We start from the raw sequence: 17,920 nt of genomic DNA, 5'->3' as shown, positions 1-17,920 counted from the left end.
GAGTCAGGGCACCATTGGCTCATGCCAGACTCCTTCTCAATGTCAGGAGAAGCCACTGCACTTGAGAAGCTGAGGCCGGAGTTCTCCAGTCCTTAGGCCCAGCCCCACACAGGTACGGCTAACTATACTAGATCTTCTCATGACTGTCCGCAACTCTCTGTGAGGGCAAAGGTCGACCCTTGATTGTTTGGGTACTCGAATGACTCTGACACTGGTGCATTCTGACTCTATGCCTTCATTGTCTCCGGTCCCAGCTCCTACAGTGAAGATGAAGCTGACTAAGGCACCGTCCTTTGTTCATTTAGGGCCTCCCTCTGGACAAATAGCACAGTCAGTGGTTTGCCTTCTGTTTCTGTCTCTTTCATATGACCCAGTCTAGCACTCTTCCAACTTTCTTCTCATTTGCATCCATCAAGGAGGAGGACTGGCTATGTTGACTGGGTCCCAGGTGTGCAGTATCCCACTACATTGATTGATCACATTTGACTGGCCAGAGTGGACAACCAAATATTTATAGATTTCACTGGTGCCAAGAAGGGCAGGGTGATGGCCGAAAACATATTTTGCGTTGGGTCTGTATCAAAATTGTGTATCCCATGGCTATGAAAGAACCTCCAGAAAGCATTTGTTCTCATTTTACATAGCTGCTTCCATGGCTCATTCCAGAGGCCTTCCCATTGCTGACCGCTGCTGGGCCGCAAAGTGGTCATCCTTGCATACTTTTTCAAAGCACTACTGCCTCACTGTCAAATGACGCCACCTACTGCATGCAGAGATACTGCTCAAGAAAAAATGTCCAGATCCAGCCTGACATGGAGGACAATTCTACAGTGAGAAATCAACAGCTAGATTGATTCGCCACCAGATAAGGCGTTACCGAAGGTAAGTAACTTTTTCTTCACTGTTGTGTCTCTATCAGTTACAGTCGGTAAACCTCAAATGAGAACCGGCAATACATTCAGGCACTAATATCAGCATGCCAGTTAAAGTCTAATATACCAGGGGGAACTCACGGCCAGATGCGGAGAAGCAGCTGGAGCGTGTGACATCACTGAGTAGCATTAGAGAGTAGCTTTTGGGAAGAAAGTATTCCAGACTTGGATGCTGTATTCATAAGGAAAGGAATCTGCTGAGAGATTGTGTCCACCCAAAAATTATATTTACTGTATTTCAATGTCCCTTCTGCCACAACGTAGTGTAAACATAGGAGATAACCACTCTCATTCATATTTGATTTACTAAGAAACATGGCCTGCATCTTAAATTCAGTTTCAAATGTATCTTGCTATACTGTAGTCACTCCTCTGTTGCTTAAACTATTCATTGGACAACAACACCTAGTATATATGAATGTTAGATTGTATTACATTTCAGTTTCTTCATGCAAAAGATTACAAAAATACCTATGTTCATAGAGGCTATATATGCTCACACAGAGTTGTTTTTCCTTATACCCTTTTTTAGGAATTTGAGCTTCTTTATTTCTCACTCAGTAGTGCCCGGATTTTCTTTAGAGCAGACAAAACCGCTGCAGAAGAGAACCAAGAAAAGAAAGACGGTTGGTGGATTTAAGCTATTCTTTTGTTTGGTAACTCTATAAGTTAGTTACTGTTGCTTATAGATGGCATCTCTAAATACAATCAGCTGTGTTGAACATACTTGACGCTAGATACAAAAAGTTGAGCTTGTAGGAACATAGCCTAAACAGCACAGGATCTGGTCCTTTGTCTGCTTCCACGAGGTTTAATATTTGCACAGTGCTACTTGAACCACTTTTTTCCTGGGGTGGTTGGGTAAGAAAACATTTATGCTTCTCTTTTTCTTTTAGAGTTCAAGGAGTGTACGTGCCTATCTGAAAGAAAAAGGTTAGTATTAGATTCCTTACCTTAGAATAACCCCCAGGCGTCAGACTGGATCCGGAAACTTTTGCGTAGCAGTACCCTTGCACGTCGGTAGGCGTCGTCTGCGGCTCCGCGTCCGTCGTCGGCGTCATTGGCACCGGGATGACGTCGCCGGAGTACTTAGACGCGGCCCTCGCGCGCTGACATCAGTTCCTATTTTTTCCGCGCCAGCAAGCGCCGATCCGGGAACAGTGGTACCCTTTAGTCATTTTTTGACTAATCTTTTTGATCTTCTTTTTCGAAGTCGGACGACTCCGACGGTGCCGGTAGGAATGCCCGGGTTTAAACCCTGCGTCGACTGCAACCGACTGATGTCGGTTACCGATCCCCATCGCCGGTGTCTTCATTGCCTGGGGCCCGACCACGATGACAAGTCGTGCCCCGACTGCCGGGCCTTGACGTCGAAGGCTAGGTGGGAGCAGTCCCACAAGCGCCTCGAGCTCCGGCAGTCGGCCCCGCGCCGTTCGAGGTCCCGGTCCGGGAGGAGGTCGAGGGACCGGTCGCGGGGCTGGAGTCATCGCGGCTCGGAGGATTGACACCACTCCTCGAGCTCCAAGTCCTCAGGTAAGAGGCACAAGAAGTCAAAGAGGCGACATCGCTCTTCCGACTCCCCCCGATGCTCGCGCAACGCGGCCGAGGGTTCGGGTGACACCACCCACGCGGCTCCGTCGGGGCAGCAGGCGTCGCGGCCTGCTCCATACCCGCCGGTCCCTGGGCAGAACGCGACGCCGGAAGAGATTGACGCCTTCCTCTCGGCCATGAGGTCGCTCACTCCTCCGTCGACTGGGAGCCAAGCGGACCGGTTGCTTCGGCCCCGGCGCCGTCGGCGACTTCTGTCCCGACGCCGCAGGACTCCACCGGATCCGGGTCGTCGCCAGTCGATCTTACGACCTCGCCGGTGCCGGCTGCTAGGGTGTCGCCCCCAGCGCCGACCATGGTCGACGCCGTCCCAAGTCCCCCCCTCGGTCTGGTTCCGGCGCCGATGGGAGATTTTTGCTTCTATGATCCGGCACCACCTTTTGACCCTGAATACCAGGAGATGGGTGGCGTGGCGTATTGGGAGGGGTCTGAGGACACTCTGGCACGTGAGTGTCAGCCTTATCAGGACTGGACAGGCGAGCTAGGGGGGACGCCAGTGGTCTGGACACCCCGCCCAGACACTGGTTTTGTCTCCCCTCCTACCGTAGCTACGGAGGAAGGGGCAGCCTATATTGTGGTGTTGACGCGGGCGGCCAAGGCCTTATCCCTGAGCTCCCCGTCGCGGCCGTGGAGAAGTGTGGCTCACTGGTTAGAAGCGGCAGACCCTGAAGCAGAGATCGGCCTGGGACCAGGGTTCAATTCCCGACACGGCAGGGTCTTGGGTCAATGTCCGCGGACTCGATAATTCTCGCCGAGGTGCCTACGCTAACCATGGGTCCCACTCTGCAACTCTGGGCAATAGCTTGCTTAATCTCCACAACGGCCTCATCAGCGCCGGGGATGCCTGGTTTCACCTTGGAGGTGCCCAGTGGGGACCATCTCACAGGGAAAACCAGGACGGGTTCCCCAGCGGTATACAGCGCCAGGACACTCCGAGATGGAGTAACAGTGCGCTTTACAAGTATACTTACCTACCTACCTACCTAACCTCCTCACTGAGGTCCATAAACCGCAGGCAAGCTCTTCGGAGCCTCTGTTGCCGTTTAATGAGGCCTTGTCTGATGTTCTTCTGGGTACCTGGTCCAGGCCCGCTACATGACCCCTGTAGATAGGAACCTGGCCAGACGCCACCGCCCGGCTCCGGGCGACCCTTGCTTCCTGTCCACCCACCCCACCCCCGAGAGCCTGGTTATCCAGGCCTCTAACTCCCAGTCTGCATTCCCGACGGCTCCCCCTGATCGGGAATCCAAGAGGTACGAGCAATATGGCAAGAAGATGTTCTCCTCCCTGAGTTTGTGATTGCGGTCAGTTAACACCGCGTGCCTCTTGGGCCGTTATACCCACTCTCTGTGGGACTCGGTCGCGGACGTGCTGCCACAATGTCCGGAGGAGGCCCGGACTAAACTCGCTCAAGCCCTTGCGGAGGGTCGAGATGCGGCACGGTACTTCATCAGATGTGGACTGGATACCACGGACTTGCTAGGTAGAGCGATGGCAACGACGGTGGCGATTCATCGCCACGCCTGGCTGACGTCTGCCAACTTTTTGGCTGATGTCCAAAACACCCTTATGGACATGCCGTTTGAAGGCCGTTGCCTTTTTGGCGACAAGGCAGACAGTGCGCTTGAGCGCTTTAAGGACTCCAGGGCTATGGCCAAGTCCTTGGGCCTGTCGGCCCCGCGCCAGCAACGTGCTGCCTTTCGCCCCTTTTGTGGCCAAGGAAGGGGCGCCCCCACACGTCCTGCCAGCCACGGGCCGCAGACTAACATCCAGCGCGGTGGCGGACGTGGTAACCGCCGTGGCGGTGCCCGGGGACAACGGCGCGGCCAGTCCCCATCCACCCCCACAGCATCCGCCTCAAAGCCTTCCTAGTCCGAGCTTTCAGACCCACGAGACGCTAGTGGGGGGCAGAGTTCGTGACATCACATCGGACAGGTGGGTGCAGCAAATCGTCCGAAGGGGCTACTCCCTCCCCTTCGAGGCGACCCTTCCAGCCATGCCACCGCAGTACCATTGCGTGTCGGGGATCACTTGAATCTTCTGCGAGAGGAAGTTATGGCCCTCTTGGCCAAGGGGGCCATCGAGCGCGTTCCTGGGCCAGAAATAGGGTGTGGTTGTTACTCCCACTACTTTCTGGTTCCCAAGAAGGGCAAAGGGGGCCTTTGCCGTATCTTGGACCTGCGGAATGTCAACCGCTTCCTCCAGAAGGAGAGATTCAAGATGCTGACACTGGCTCAGGTCTTAGCTGCCCTGGACCCAGAAGACTGGATGGTAGCGTTGGACTTGCAGGACGCTTATTTCCACATTCCCGTCCTGCCGGCCCACCGGCGCTACCTGCGGTTCACGGTAGGCCACGAGGACTTTCAGTTTACCGTGCTCCCCTTCGGCCTTACAAGTGCCCCACGGGTGTTCACGAAATTGATGGCCTTGGTCGCAGCTCATCTGCGCAGGTTAGGGGTTTCAGTCTTCCCCTACCTCGACGACTGGTTGTTGAAGGCGGGCTCGCCCCAGACAGTCGTTAGTCACCTCCAGACTACGGCTGACCTCCTGCACCTGCTGGGGTTCTCCATCAATGTGCTGAAGTCACACCTGTGCCCCTCTCAGAAGCTCCTCTTCATCGGAGCGGTTCTAGACTCGCCGCAGTTTCCGGTTTATCCTTCCGCACAGCGGGTTCGGGATATTCAGGCTCTGATTCCGATCTTTTAGCCTTTATCCCGAGTCTCGGTCAGGTTGACGCTGCGGCTTCTGGGGCTGATGGTCTCCTGCATCCTTATGGTGCATCACGCCAGGTGGCGGATGCGGGCTCTGCAGTGGGACCTGAAGTTTCAGTGGGCCCAGCATCAGTCTTGATTTAGGAGGGCACTGCAAGACAGTTGCAGTGGTGGCTCACGGACCGCGATTGGGTCAGCGGCAGATCCCTCTGCCTACCCCAACCGGAGAACGTAGTTGTGACGGACACGTCCCTCCAGGGTTGGGGAGGCCACATGGGAGAGGCGGAGATCAGAGGCCTCTGGTCTCCGGCGGAGTCCCAGCTCCATATCAACCTTCTGGAGCTGCGGGCAATCCGACTTGCACTGAAGGCATTCCTCCCTTCTGTCCGGGGGAGTGCAGTGCAGGTGTTCACGGACAACACAACCGCCATGTGGTACTGCAACAAAGAGGGCGGGGTGGGGTCATGGACCCTATGCTAGGAGGCTCTGCGCCTCTGGCAGTGGCTGGAACAATAGGGCGTGACCCTGGTGGTTCAACACCTGGCAGGTTCCCTGAACGCCAGGGCGGACAAACTCAGCCGTCGGTGCATGATGGATCACGAATGGCGTCTGAACTCAGACGTTGCACAAGGCCTCTTTCAGCAGTGGGGAGAGCATTGGTTAAATCTATTCGCCACAGAAGAGAACGCTCAATGTCATCAGTTCTGCGCGTTAGAATTTCCAAGGCGGCACTCGCTTGGAGACGCTTTTCGTCGCGAGTGGAGTTGCGGTCTATTGTACACCTTTCCGCCGATACCACTTCTGCCCAGAATGCTGAAGATCAGGCGCGACTGGGCCCAAGTCATCCTTGTGGCTCCGGACTGGGCACGGAGGTTCTGGTATCCCGAGCTACTCAGCCTGTCTGTCGATCCCCCGATTCGTCTGCCTCTTCAGGAGGACCTTCTGTCGCAGCAGCAGGGGACGGTCCTCCACCCAAACCTGTCCAGTCTCCACTTACGTGCGTGGAGATTGAGCGGCGGCAGTTGAGGCCATTTGACTTGCCTCCTGAAGTCTGTAATGTCATTCTGGCAGCCAGGTGTCCCTCCACAAAATCGGAAAACGCCTGCAGGTGGAACAAGTTTGTGGCATGGTGCACAGCAAAGGCTGTGGATCCCCTTTCTGCCCCTCTTTCAGAGCTTCTCCTCTTTCTTCTTTCTCTTGCCCAGCAGGGCTCTGCTCTGGGCACTCTTAAGGGCTACCTCTCGGCCATTTCCGCCTTCTTAAGGCTACCTGATCAGCCCTCTTTGTTCAAGTCCCCCATTGTAAATAGGTTCTTAAAGGGCATCACCCATATGTTTCCTCCAGTCCTTTTCATGATGCCTCAGTGGGACTTGAACCTTGTTCTTACTTTTCTGATGTGCGCTCCCTTTGAGCCACTTCATAACTGTCCTCTTTGCCTCCTTACTCTGAAGACCGCTTTCCTGGTTGCCATCACCTCTGCCAGGAGAGTGAGTGAGCTCCAGACCCTTTCCTCTACGCCTTCTTTCCTTTCAGTCCATCCGGACAAAGTTGTGTTGCGGACGGGACCCTCTTTCCTGCCCAAGGTAGTCACAGCCTTCACATCGGGCAGTCCATCACTTTGCCCACCTTCTTTCCGCCTCTGCATCCCTCGAAAGAGGAAGAGAGGCTCCACCGTCTGGACCCAAAACATGCGCTCTCATTCTATCTGGATTGCACGTGCCAGTTCCGGGTGGATGACCAACTCTTCGTTGGTTACGTGGGCGCTAAGAAGGGACGGGCGATGCACAAGCGAACCATTTCTTGATGCGTCGTTTTGTGCATCAAGGCTTGTTACTCTTTGGCTCGAAAGGAGCCTCCTGTGGGGCTTCTTGCCCATTCTACACGGGCCTCGTCGGCTACTACTGCCCTGGGACGGGGAGTCCCCTTGCAGGACATCTGTCAGGCAGGCACGTGGGCCTCGCTGCACACTTTCGCAAGACACTACTGCCTGGACAGCCAAGTCCGGAGAGATGGCTTTTTCGGCCGTTCCGTTCTCCAGGACTTTCTGGTGTGATCATTGGTTCCCAGACCCATCACCGGGGTTTGTATTGCTGGGGTATCTATTCTAAGGTAAGGAATCTAATACTAGCCTGTTTCTTTCAGATGCACAAGTTACTTACCTTCGGTAACGATATATCTGTAAGAAACAGTTTAGTGTTAGATTCCTTACCGCCCCACCCATCCTCCCCGTTCTGCGAACCGGTATCTAGGGTTAAGGTCATCCCCTTTCAGGGCCCTAGTTTTTATGGCACCAGTGTTGGTTTTTATCATGGCTCTGCGTTTTCTGGCGCGGAAACGCTGTGTATAAGAACTGACGTCAGCGCGCGAGGGCGGCCTCTAAGTACTCCGGCGACGACGGACGTGGAGCCGGAGACGACGCCTACCGACGCGCAAGGATACTGCTACGCAAAAGTTTCCGGATCCAGTCGGACGCCTGGGGGCTATTCTAAGGTAAGGAATCTAATACTAACTACTGTTTCTTACAGATGTATCGTTACCAAAGGTAAGTAACTTGTGCGTCTTGCTTTACACTTCCAAATAAAAGAAATTCAGCACTTTCCAGCAGAGGCACTCGGCAAAGCAAGAAAGCACCTGGAAAGGGGGCTCCACACTCATGAAATGAGGCACATCAAAGGACAGTTTCAGAATAAAGCTTGGGGTTTTATTAGTTAAACACTCTAACGGAAAGGTTTTTCCAGATGTCAAATGAATGAGATAAAACAACATGCAAATATAAATATACTTATATTTATGTGCAAGCAAATAATAATGCAAATGCATGGGATTATTCACAAGCAGATAATTATGGTAAAAACATGCAAATACTAAACACTTACAAGTCAGATAATAATGAAACATTCACAAGTGAAATTCAAAGAACTAAAACACAAGCAAACAAATCTATAGGAGAATAACTGTATGTACATAAATATATGGTTAAGAACAGAAATAATTCACAGGCTGGTTACTCAGCACGCAGACAAAAACACATTTAGAAATAACTATATATCTATACATATATCTCAATATCAATGATCAGAGAAAATACCTCACCAGCTGCAATGTCTTCATCTTAGCCCACACAAGACTGGGGGATCCCAAATTACAGTCCCTGGGGTGACCAAGTGACTCCCCAAGCCAGGAAATGCAGCACTTAGCAGATGCGTCCACCTCTAAGGAGAGAACCCGGTTTACATGCCAAGAAACCCCAGTTTTTAGGTCTCGCCTAGCGATGCAGCGCATGCGCTGCTCACTTGCGATATCTATTGTCGTCGGTTTTGCTTTGGAAGCGAGGTGGAAGCTCCACCCATGCTTTTTATCGGCGTGCGTCAAAAAACGCTTGTTGTTGATAGGAAGGGAGGCATGTTTGTTCCCTCCCTGTCTCCTGTTTGCCGTGCCTGCCCGAACCGCAGATGTGCACGTGCAGGGCGTCTCTTTTGCTCACGGTGTTTCATGCATTGTAACAGTCCTCAAGGTCTAGAAGAAAAGAAATCAAGACGCTCACAGAGATGAACTCTTATTATCAAAAGAAAGGTATCAGGTTGAGATGTTCTTTAAGGTAAAGCTGCCGGAATCTACCCACTAGGGGGGTACTCTGCTGCAGCGACTAAAACCATGGGATGATTGACAGTAACACAAATGAAGGAAGCCTCTTTTGGTATCAAAGCAGGGCTTGTTCTCGTAATTTTAGAAAGACTTGTCAGGCTTCGCTGGTCCCAAATTATCACATTTGTTACAAAAAATAGGTTTAAGCCTAGAATTAGAAAACTCAAATGCACTAAACCTCTGCATGATGTAACAACACTAATGCCTGGCATAAGCGACAAAGCTTTGAACTTTTTTAAATCACAAACATTTTTGCAAAGCAGTAATTACTGGCTTCACGTTTCAGGTGCGTTACTCTGGGGGTTTTTGTGTTCGGGGATTTCCAGTTCGTCAGCGACTGCACGCCCCAGGGCGGGACCCCTGAGCTGTGGGAAGTGGGGGCACGCCTCTATGTGAGAACAAAGTCTGTCCAAGATAAGAACTTTCCTCTCAGAAATACATAGGAGGTGCCCATAGCATGTTTCATTCGTAATACTCCGCAGCATACTTCTTCTAGACGTTTATTATTTAGTAATAAAAACACAGGTTCAGCTAGTATACTTTATGTCCTATCGCTATTGTTTACTAGCGAGCTTCTTATTCTTTGATGGCTGACTTATTTTTTCTATCATTGTTATTTTTGTAATTCAAATATTACATTTTTTAACACTGCTGTGTTATTAGAGAGCGCATGCTCAAGCTGGTAGTGGTTAGGCGGGGTTGGGTTTGTGCCGCAATGGCACGATTAGGGCAAGGCCCCCTGATCTGCTGGGTAGTGTCAGTGTAAGTTAGAGTGACCTAAAGAAGCATGCCCCACCCCACCGGGGTGTGATGGTCGCTCGTTGAGAGCTGTACCTCAAATGCTTGAGAGGAAGAGACGCTTACCATAGCAGGCCTGGACTTGGGTGCTGGTGACCCTCTCTAAAGAAGATTTGCACTATTTTATTCCTTATTTGGCCCGCTTAGGGATTTTATAATGCTTTGAAAACTATAATTTTTAGCATACTTCTAATTTTATTAAAGTGTACCAAATAAGTGCCTCGTGAGAAAGCTTCTGCGCAGTTCAGTGGTTCTCAGCGGGCTAGTGTGACAAACCAATAATAAACGCAATAGGACTGATTGGGTCGTCGGGGAAGGTTATTTCAGTTGCCAGAGGTCTGATCTGTTTATTGAGAAAAGCAGTTGGCCTTATTTATTTATTATGAAAAGCATATGTAAAACCAATATGTCTTTAAAGGTAGATTGTTATAGCACTGACAAAACATTGGCACTATAATAAATCTTGCAAGACTCATCTAGGAAGGCCTGACCAGTTTAGTTGTCTGATATTATATTGTAATAAAAATTCTTCAAAAAAATAAAAATATAGCTATATATATATATATATATATATATATATATATATATATATATATATATATATATATATATATATATATATATATATAGAGAGAGAGAGAGAGAGAGAGAGAGAGAGAGATTTTTGAAATGTTCAATTTGATACTTGGAGCACAGCAAAATGTTACTAGATTTATCGCATTTTGCTTGAACAATAACATTTTCATTTTCCAGGGTCAGAAGTACACATGGGGCTGTGGGAGGAGCAGGTCCTGATGGGAGATTATAAGACAATTATGGATAACCAGGTTGTTGTCTATCTTAGGTATATTGATGACCTGTTTTTTATTTGGAAGGGCACAGAGCAGAGTGCCAACCAATTTGATGAAATGCTTAATACCAACTGCCTGAATTTACATATTACGTCAACCATCAATACAAAAGTAGTCTGCTTTTTAGATGTGGACGTGTACATAGGTAACGACTCCTTGGCAACACGACTATATAGGAAACCCACTGCGGGGGTGAACAATTGTTTGACGCCGCCCGACCTCTGGGTTGTGGGCCCATGGGCTGTGTAGACGGATCACCTGAGGAAATAATTAATACTGTTCATAGAAGGTAAAGTGCTTATAAGTGTATGATATATGTAAGAATTGGTTCTGCAATAAAAACGATGTTTAAAAAAAAAAAAAATAGGAAACCCACTGCGGGCAATACTGTGTTCCACCCATCGAGTCACCATCCGCAACGTCTGATACGTAGCATTCCCTATGTTGAGATGCTGCGTATCAGACATATATGCAGCTCGGACGTGGAGTGTCAGATTGCGCAGGCAGCCAGTAAAAGACGTTTTCTGGCTAGATGATATGCAGCTAGTATGATTGATGTAGCCATGCAAAAAAACAAAAATATATCTAGAAGTGAAGCATTGATACCTAAAATACAACAAACAGTGCAGAGTGATGTTAAATCTAGCACCCAGTCTAGGATCATTCTCACTTTTAATAGGCAGCATCAAGAGCTACGGAAAATTTACAACCGTAACTGGAACCTGGTTCAGGGGGACCCAGTGATTGGAGATTTAGTTTCCAAAAAACCAGAACTTACGTTCAGGAAACCATTCTCAATGGGCAACAGTTTAGTTAGCAGCTGCTCTGAAGTGGCCATTCAGGGAACTTGGATGGCCCAGATTAAGGGTTTCAGAAAATGTCCTGGTTGCAAGGCTTGTCCATTTGGTTGCAACAAAACTCAATACTTCAGCCCTTTTAAATCAGAACCCATTATGATCAATAAAAGATTAACGTGTAAGACTGAGTTTGCCATCTATGTGCTGGAGTGTCCTTGAGTGCTTAAATATGTGGTTAGTACAAAACTACCGGCCCACAAATGGATACTCCAGCACAAACGAGCTACTATGGGGAAAGACCAACCTTACCCAGTAGCTATACATTTTGAGCAGACACATAACAGCAATCCAAATTTCTTGCAATATTATGTGATAGGTACGGTTTACCAATGAAGCGTGGTGGCAACCGTGAGGCGAAGTTGCCACTCCTCGAAACTATATACATAATAGAGCTCGATACCAAAAATCCAGCGGGATTGAACTCTAGTGAAGATTTCTATACTTGCTTATAGTCTTTTACCTGTATTATGATATATTGTTCTCTGATATTTAAACTTTAATGTGGGCTCACATTGAATATAAATATGACAGCTGTTAAATTTATGATCTGGTTTTTTACACATGAATTGATTCATTGACTATTTGTTATGGAATTTTGTTTCTTAACACACTCTTGGGATAATAATAGCGGTGGACAACGGTACCTGTAATGGGTATTTTTGTTCACTAGGGCATTTTTTATTTTTGCACTAATTTGCACTTATTTTTTAGTATTGGTATAAATAGATGATGAGTACAGGATTAATTTTATGACTATCTTAGGACCAAAATATTGCCCACTTGGGCTTCATTAAAGCATGGTTTAAAGCAACTGCAGAAACATAAATCGCTTTAGAAGGTGCAGAATGAATACATAAAGGTTTTATAAACAAATTGCCCTCAACACTAATTTACGTGTTTAGAACCGGAATTGTCAAACATCGGATATTATGATTGTTTGGTACAAAAATATTATTGTTGCATATTTTTAGAGCATCAAAGTTTTTTAATATTTATATATGTATTATTATATTTATATATGTGTTCACAATGATGCCTACATTAATTTATGCTGAAAGTTTGTACAGTCAGAATGTAAAAAGCTGCTATTAGTAACTTGTTGCTTTCCATGATAAGATTTGCACTAAGATGTCGTCATTTCCTGTGTATACACTTTTTATGCCGTCCTTTCCCTTAACGCGTCATGTGAGCAAGACCCGAGTGTGGGTCGAAACGCGTTATGGCAGACTGGCTGGTTTGACAATAAAGCACTATTGATTGGCACGAAGGTTTGGGTCCACTTCTCGTCATTTGCCCAGGAGAGGCAGTTACAAGCGACGATTTGGATGCATATGTGTATATATAGAGAGAGAGATAACTTTTTGAAATGTCGTTCAATTCGATACTTGGAGCACAGCAAAATGTTACTAGAATTTATCACATTTTGCTTGAACAATAAAGTTTTCATTTTCCAGGGTCAGAGGTACAGACAGGTACAGGGAACGGCTATGGGCACCTGCTTCGCCTCAAGTTACGCGAACTTGTCCATGGGCTGGTGGGAGAAGCAGGTGGCCTGGGCTGATGACAAAGGAGATTGGGTCGAGAAGGTGGTTTGCTGGCGGAGATATATCGATGACCTCTTCATTAGTTGGAGAGGGACGGAGGAGTCAGCGAGAGGATATATCTCCGTCCCTAATGATAACCAACTGAATTTCAAATTTGCTGTGGAAATGAGTACCAGTGAAGTTAATTTCCTTGACTTGAAAGTATGTGTAAGTTCTAATGTGATCCAGACAGCTCTGTATAGGAAGATAACGGCAGGCAACTCCGTTCTGCATGGGTGTAGCAGCCACCCAGCGAACCTCATAAGGAGCATCTCATTTGGGGAGTTACTCCGTATAATGAGGAACAGCTCAAGACAATCAGACTATGAGGAGGCAGTGAATGACCTTGTGAAACGCTTTAAGACCAGAGGCTACTCACAAAAAACCTTAAGAACAGCCCAACAGAAAGTCAGGGAGAAAGAAAGACATGAACTACTACAGGAAACACACACAAGAACCGAGAAAGACCCAGGAAACCTGAGACTGATCACAAGTTACTCAAATGCCGCAGGAAAAATAAGAGTTATCCTTCGTAGAAACTGGAAAGCGCTACAATAAGACACCGTGGTAGGCAAGGAACTTCCAGATTATCCACAAAGCTCATTTAGAAAATCCCAATCTATAAGAGACCATCTGTTGGAGAGTCACTTGTCTTCATTAAAATCAGGCTCCAGCTTGCAGGACCTACACGGGTCTTTCCCATGTGGGAAGTGCAAAGCGTGCACTAGTAGCAGAAGAGTGATCTCATATCTGATCCCAAGTTGCCGAACGGAAAGAAGGATCACAAAATTCATGACCTGCACCACAGCTCATGTAGTTTACTATTTGGAATGCCCATGTGGCTATCGCTAGGTGGGCAGCACCATACACCCGGTAATGATTAGAGTCCTAGAACACCAACGAGCAATTGCAAATAATGATGCTAATTATCCTGTAGCACGCCACTTTTTAAGTCATCATGGAAGCTATAGAGCTCTCTTAAATCTCTTATGCCTCGGCACTATCTCAAATGAAGTCAGAGGAGGTGGCAGGGAGAAGAAATGATGATGTCTTGAGTCGAGGTATATTATCGAACTCCAGACAAAATTCCCAAATGGTCTAAATGTAGGGGATGAGCCGGTAACACATCTGTGAAGTAGGTCTCAAGCAAAGCATTAACATGGCTCTGACAATGAAGGAAGGATAACTGATAGAAATTATAGTGCAAGAAAAATATAATGGCCCATAATATTTATCGAAGCCCATCCAGGGCAATTTGAGTAAAGGGTTCTAATTGTGGAACATCGAGAATATGTAGGCCCATCTAGGGCTAAATAATGCTAATCGAAATATGTTTACATGGGCATGAGATGTGGAGTGTGCCAGAAGTGGTTTAATGAATTTTTCACTAGATGATAGTGGAAGTGAAGTAAAGACTTGATACAATTGTCTCCTTTGGACTGTGAATAACAGAATTGATTTGTTTAATTGTTGCAATGAATTCAAATTGCTAATGATTGAAATGTAGAATCAATGAAATGGTCAATATGTAGATAGGTTGGAAACCTCCTGAACACTACAATATGGCGCTTATTATTTGTGAATGAAATGTCCTTCAGTTTTGATTACTTTGACTATATGTATGTTTGTTTTTTCGGCACCCGTCGACACTGATGATGGCTTAGGCTGAAACGAGTTTGTTGTTATTTTTGTGCACAAATAAATCCGAACTGGGTTTTATACTTACAAGAGTGCTGGGTATTACTGTCTCTAGCAGCAGTGGAGCGTTATATATCAAAGCAATCACCAATGCGTAACTCCTCCTTTCGAAGGCGGAAAAGAACACTGGAGCCGTGGCTTCTGTTTCAAAGTGTGGTTTATTCCGTCAACTAGGGTGGTACATAATGTTGAGTACAATTGGCACTAAGAATGTTTTCATTCAATGTTAGTCTGTGAAGGGGTACGTCCACTCAGGCTAAGTGCGTAACTTGCTGGTATCCATTGGCCACGATATACTAGCAGTGCAGTTACAAGCTGATCCTTGATTTACACATTGTACAGAGGCTGCGCCTGCAACATAACTGTAATTATGACCACATCCCACGCGGTTTGAGTGACCACATCACACGCAATGGTTTTTCGCTACACTAAAATGTTTTCTGTTCTCTTTAAGCCAACAATGATGAACTACATGGTTGTTTTCATTTTATCCTCATGAAGTCGTAGTTGATGTATCAACTAATGAACTTTATTGAGAGAGATGTTGTCACTGAAGATTTGTTAAATGTCTATATCATGTGATGGGCACCATAGCACTTTAAATAGAAACAATGTAACACAGTCTCTTGCCCATGATGGAGTGATTCTAACTCTGGAACGTGTTGGACGTAGTGTTGACGGAATAAACCACACTTTGTAACAGAGGCCATGGCTCCAGTGTTCTTTTCCGCCTTCGAAAGGAGGAGTTACGCATTGGTGATTGCTTTGATGTTACGGGGGTGGCTACCCCTGTCGTGAGCCCGCGGTGGAAGTGGCTTGAGTTTAAGTCGATAATGGATGCGGATATATTCACTGAAAAAACCATAAGTTTCAGGCACGTTATAGTTAGGAATTAGCATTTAAAAAACCTTAAAAATTCACTGAAAAAAACATAGGTTTCAGGGGCGTTATAGTTAGCTGGGCATTTCACTCGTACAAAACCATTGAAATTCCCCAGTTATACTTAGTTCAGCTAACTATAACTCGTGCGCCCGCAATGCATTGCCGATGACGTCACATATTACAACACTCATGACATGGTCAGTGACATTACTCATGACATCTCAAATGACAGCACTGATGACATCATCCAGTGAATGCGTATTTTTCTGAAAATGAATATGTTTTATCTATGGATATCTCAAGGTCGATGGAAGAATAAATGGGTATTTAAGTGTCTAAATAGATGATTTTTTAATGAAAAATTGATTGTATAACTGACTAAGTGTATCTTCGTGAATACATGGGTTAGTGAGTAATGTTTAAATAAATAAATATCTGTATCAGTCTCTCACTTTGTGTATAAGTTGCTGCATGGGTTGATGAGTAGCTACATGAGTTTCTATATGGGTTATTACTTGGTTTTTCGAGTATCAGTATGAGTGTCTGAGTGTCTGTATGGTTCAGTGGGGGATATTACTTAGTGCATACATGCATGAATGAGTGAGTCACTATTTGTATGTGTTGAAGACAGTATGTGTGCAGGACTGTATGGGTGGATGAGTGTGTGTAAGGGTGTGTTAGTGAGTGAATGACTGTCTCAATAGTGTCTTTATAAGTAACTACATATGTTTTAAACTAGTATATGTGAGTATTGGTGTATATAAGTGAGTATATGTGAGAGTGAGAGATTGGAAGAGTTCCTGTATGAATAAGTATGTGTTTCTATAAGTGATTGTTCAAAAGAGTAAGTATGTGTACGTTTCTGTAGAAGTAAGTGTGGTGTGTGTGTATAACTGTATATGCAAGTAAATGGATGTTTGATTCTTTATTAGCATGAGTGACTATGTGTGTGAGTAACTCTGGTTGAGTGGCGGTGTGTAACAGGATGTATAGGTGTAAGAGTACATATGATGAGTGAGTACATGTATGAGTGACTATATAGGACTGTTGGTGAATGAGTGGATGTGTATGTAGATCTTAGAATTACTGAATAGGTTGTTGTAATTGGTATTGGTATGTCCATTGTTTTGAAAATTTTAGTTTCTATTTTTGTATGTGTGTATCAAAGGTAATATTAGAGTGAGAGGAGGTCTGCCACTCTATCACAAGGATGATGTCAGCAGTGATGTCATTTGAGATGTCATTACTGATGTCACTGACCATGTCATGAGTGATGTAATATGTGACGTCATCAGCAGTGCATTGCGGGCGCACGAGTTATAGTTAGCTGAACTAACTATAACGGGGGAAATTCAATGGTTTTGTATGAGTGAAATGTCCAGCTAACTATAACGCCCCTGAAACATGTTCTTTTCAGTGAATTTTTTAGGTTTTTTTAATGCTAATTCCTAACTATAACGTGCCTGAAACCTATGTTTTTTTCAGTGAATTCAAAGGTTTTTTAAATGCTAATTTCTAACTATGCCTACAGAGATAGGACATGTGCAGAAAGAAGAAAAAACGCACAGAAGGAAAAAAAAGAAAGCAGAAAGAAGCAACAGAAGTCCTCAAAGACGAAGAAAAGTGCAGGAAGAAGGGAAACGTGTAGAAAGAACAAACAGAAGAGCAGAAAGAAGCCTTGTTGCAAAATCATCCTATACCCTCAACTTTTTCAGACGGATACTGGTGGTAACTGAGTCTGACTAACCAGTCCTAGAGCCTGTGCTATGTTAAAAGACACTTAGAATACAGTGAAAATACCTACATAAACTAGAGAACACTATGCATTGGGGTGCCCCTGTGATTAGCATTACCTCCTCTGTAAGCCCCTAGTATATAATAGGGCAGGGGGATTAAAACTACCACTTAAAACGCGCCACAGGGCGTGTTTGCACACGTCGCCTCGGGCCCCGTCCCCTCCCTTCACCACTGTGCAAACACGCTCTGTGGCCGTTTTAAGTCGGGAGATTAAGTCCTCTTGAACACTGAGAGTCCCTATTGTCCAACTAGCCCACTAGGTACCTCCAGTCAGCGCCACAGAGCTGCATTGCAGAGAGGTGTAAAAAGTGCAAGGTCCTGGACCACCTCTCTGCAACGCAGCGCAGTGGCGCTTACTGGAAGCACCTGGTGGGCTAGTTGGCCCCAGGGGCCCTCAGGATTGAAGGGGAATTATTTCCACAACTTAAACCACGCCATAAGGCGTGTTTGCACACGTCACCTCAGGCCCCGTCCCCTCCCTTCCCCACTGTGTAAACACGCCCTGTGGCCCTTTTAAGTTGGGAGATTAAGTCCCCTTGAATCCTGAGGGTCCCTAGG

At 46.5% G+C, this 17,920-nt stretch overlaps 1 protein-coding gene across 2 annotated transcripts in view; it reads left to right on the top strand.

Annotated features, from left to right (window-relative positions):
• Window positions 1-17,920, top strand: part of WASHC4 (WASH complex subunit 4) — a 1,268,393-nt gene that overhangs the window by 1,023,303 nt on the left and 227,170 nt on the right. For both annotated transcript variants that reach the window (XM_078674607.1, XM_078674599.1), the window contains exon 32: window positions 1,465-1,558. In XM_078674607.1, the coding sequence (XP_078530733.1) occupies window positions 1,465-1,558 (94 nt within the window). The remainder of the gene's footprint in view (window positions 1-1,464; window positions 1,559-17,920) is intronic.

This window comes from Lissotriton helveticus, chromosome 1_1 (assembly GCF_964261635.1).
Source record: "Lissotriton helveticus chromosome 1_1, aLisHel1.1, whole genome shotgun sequence".
Classification (NCBI taxonomy): Eukaryota; Metazoa; Chordata; class Amphibia; order Caudata; family Salamandridae; genus Lissotriton; species Lissotriton helveticus.
Note: the sequence above shows the minus strand (reverse complement) of the source record. Positions and strands in the feature narration are given on the sequence as shown.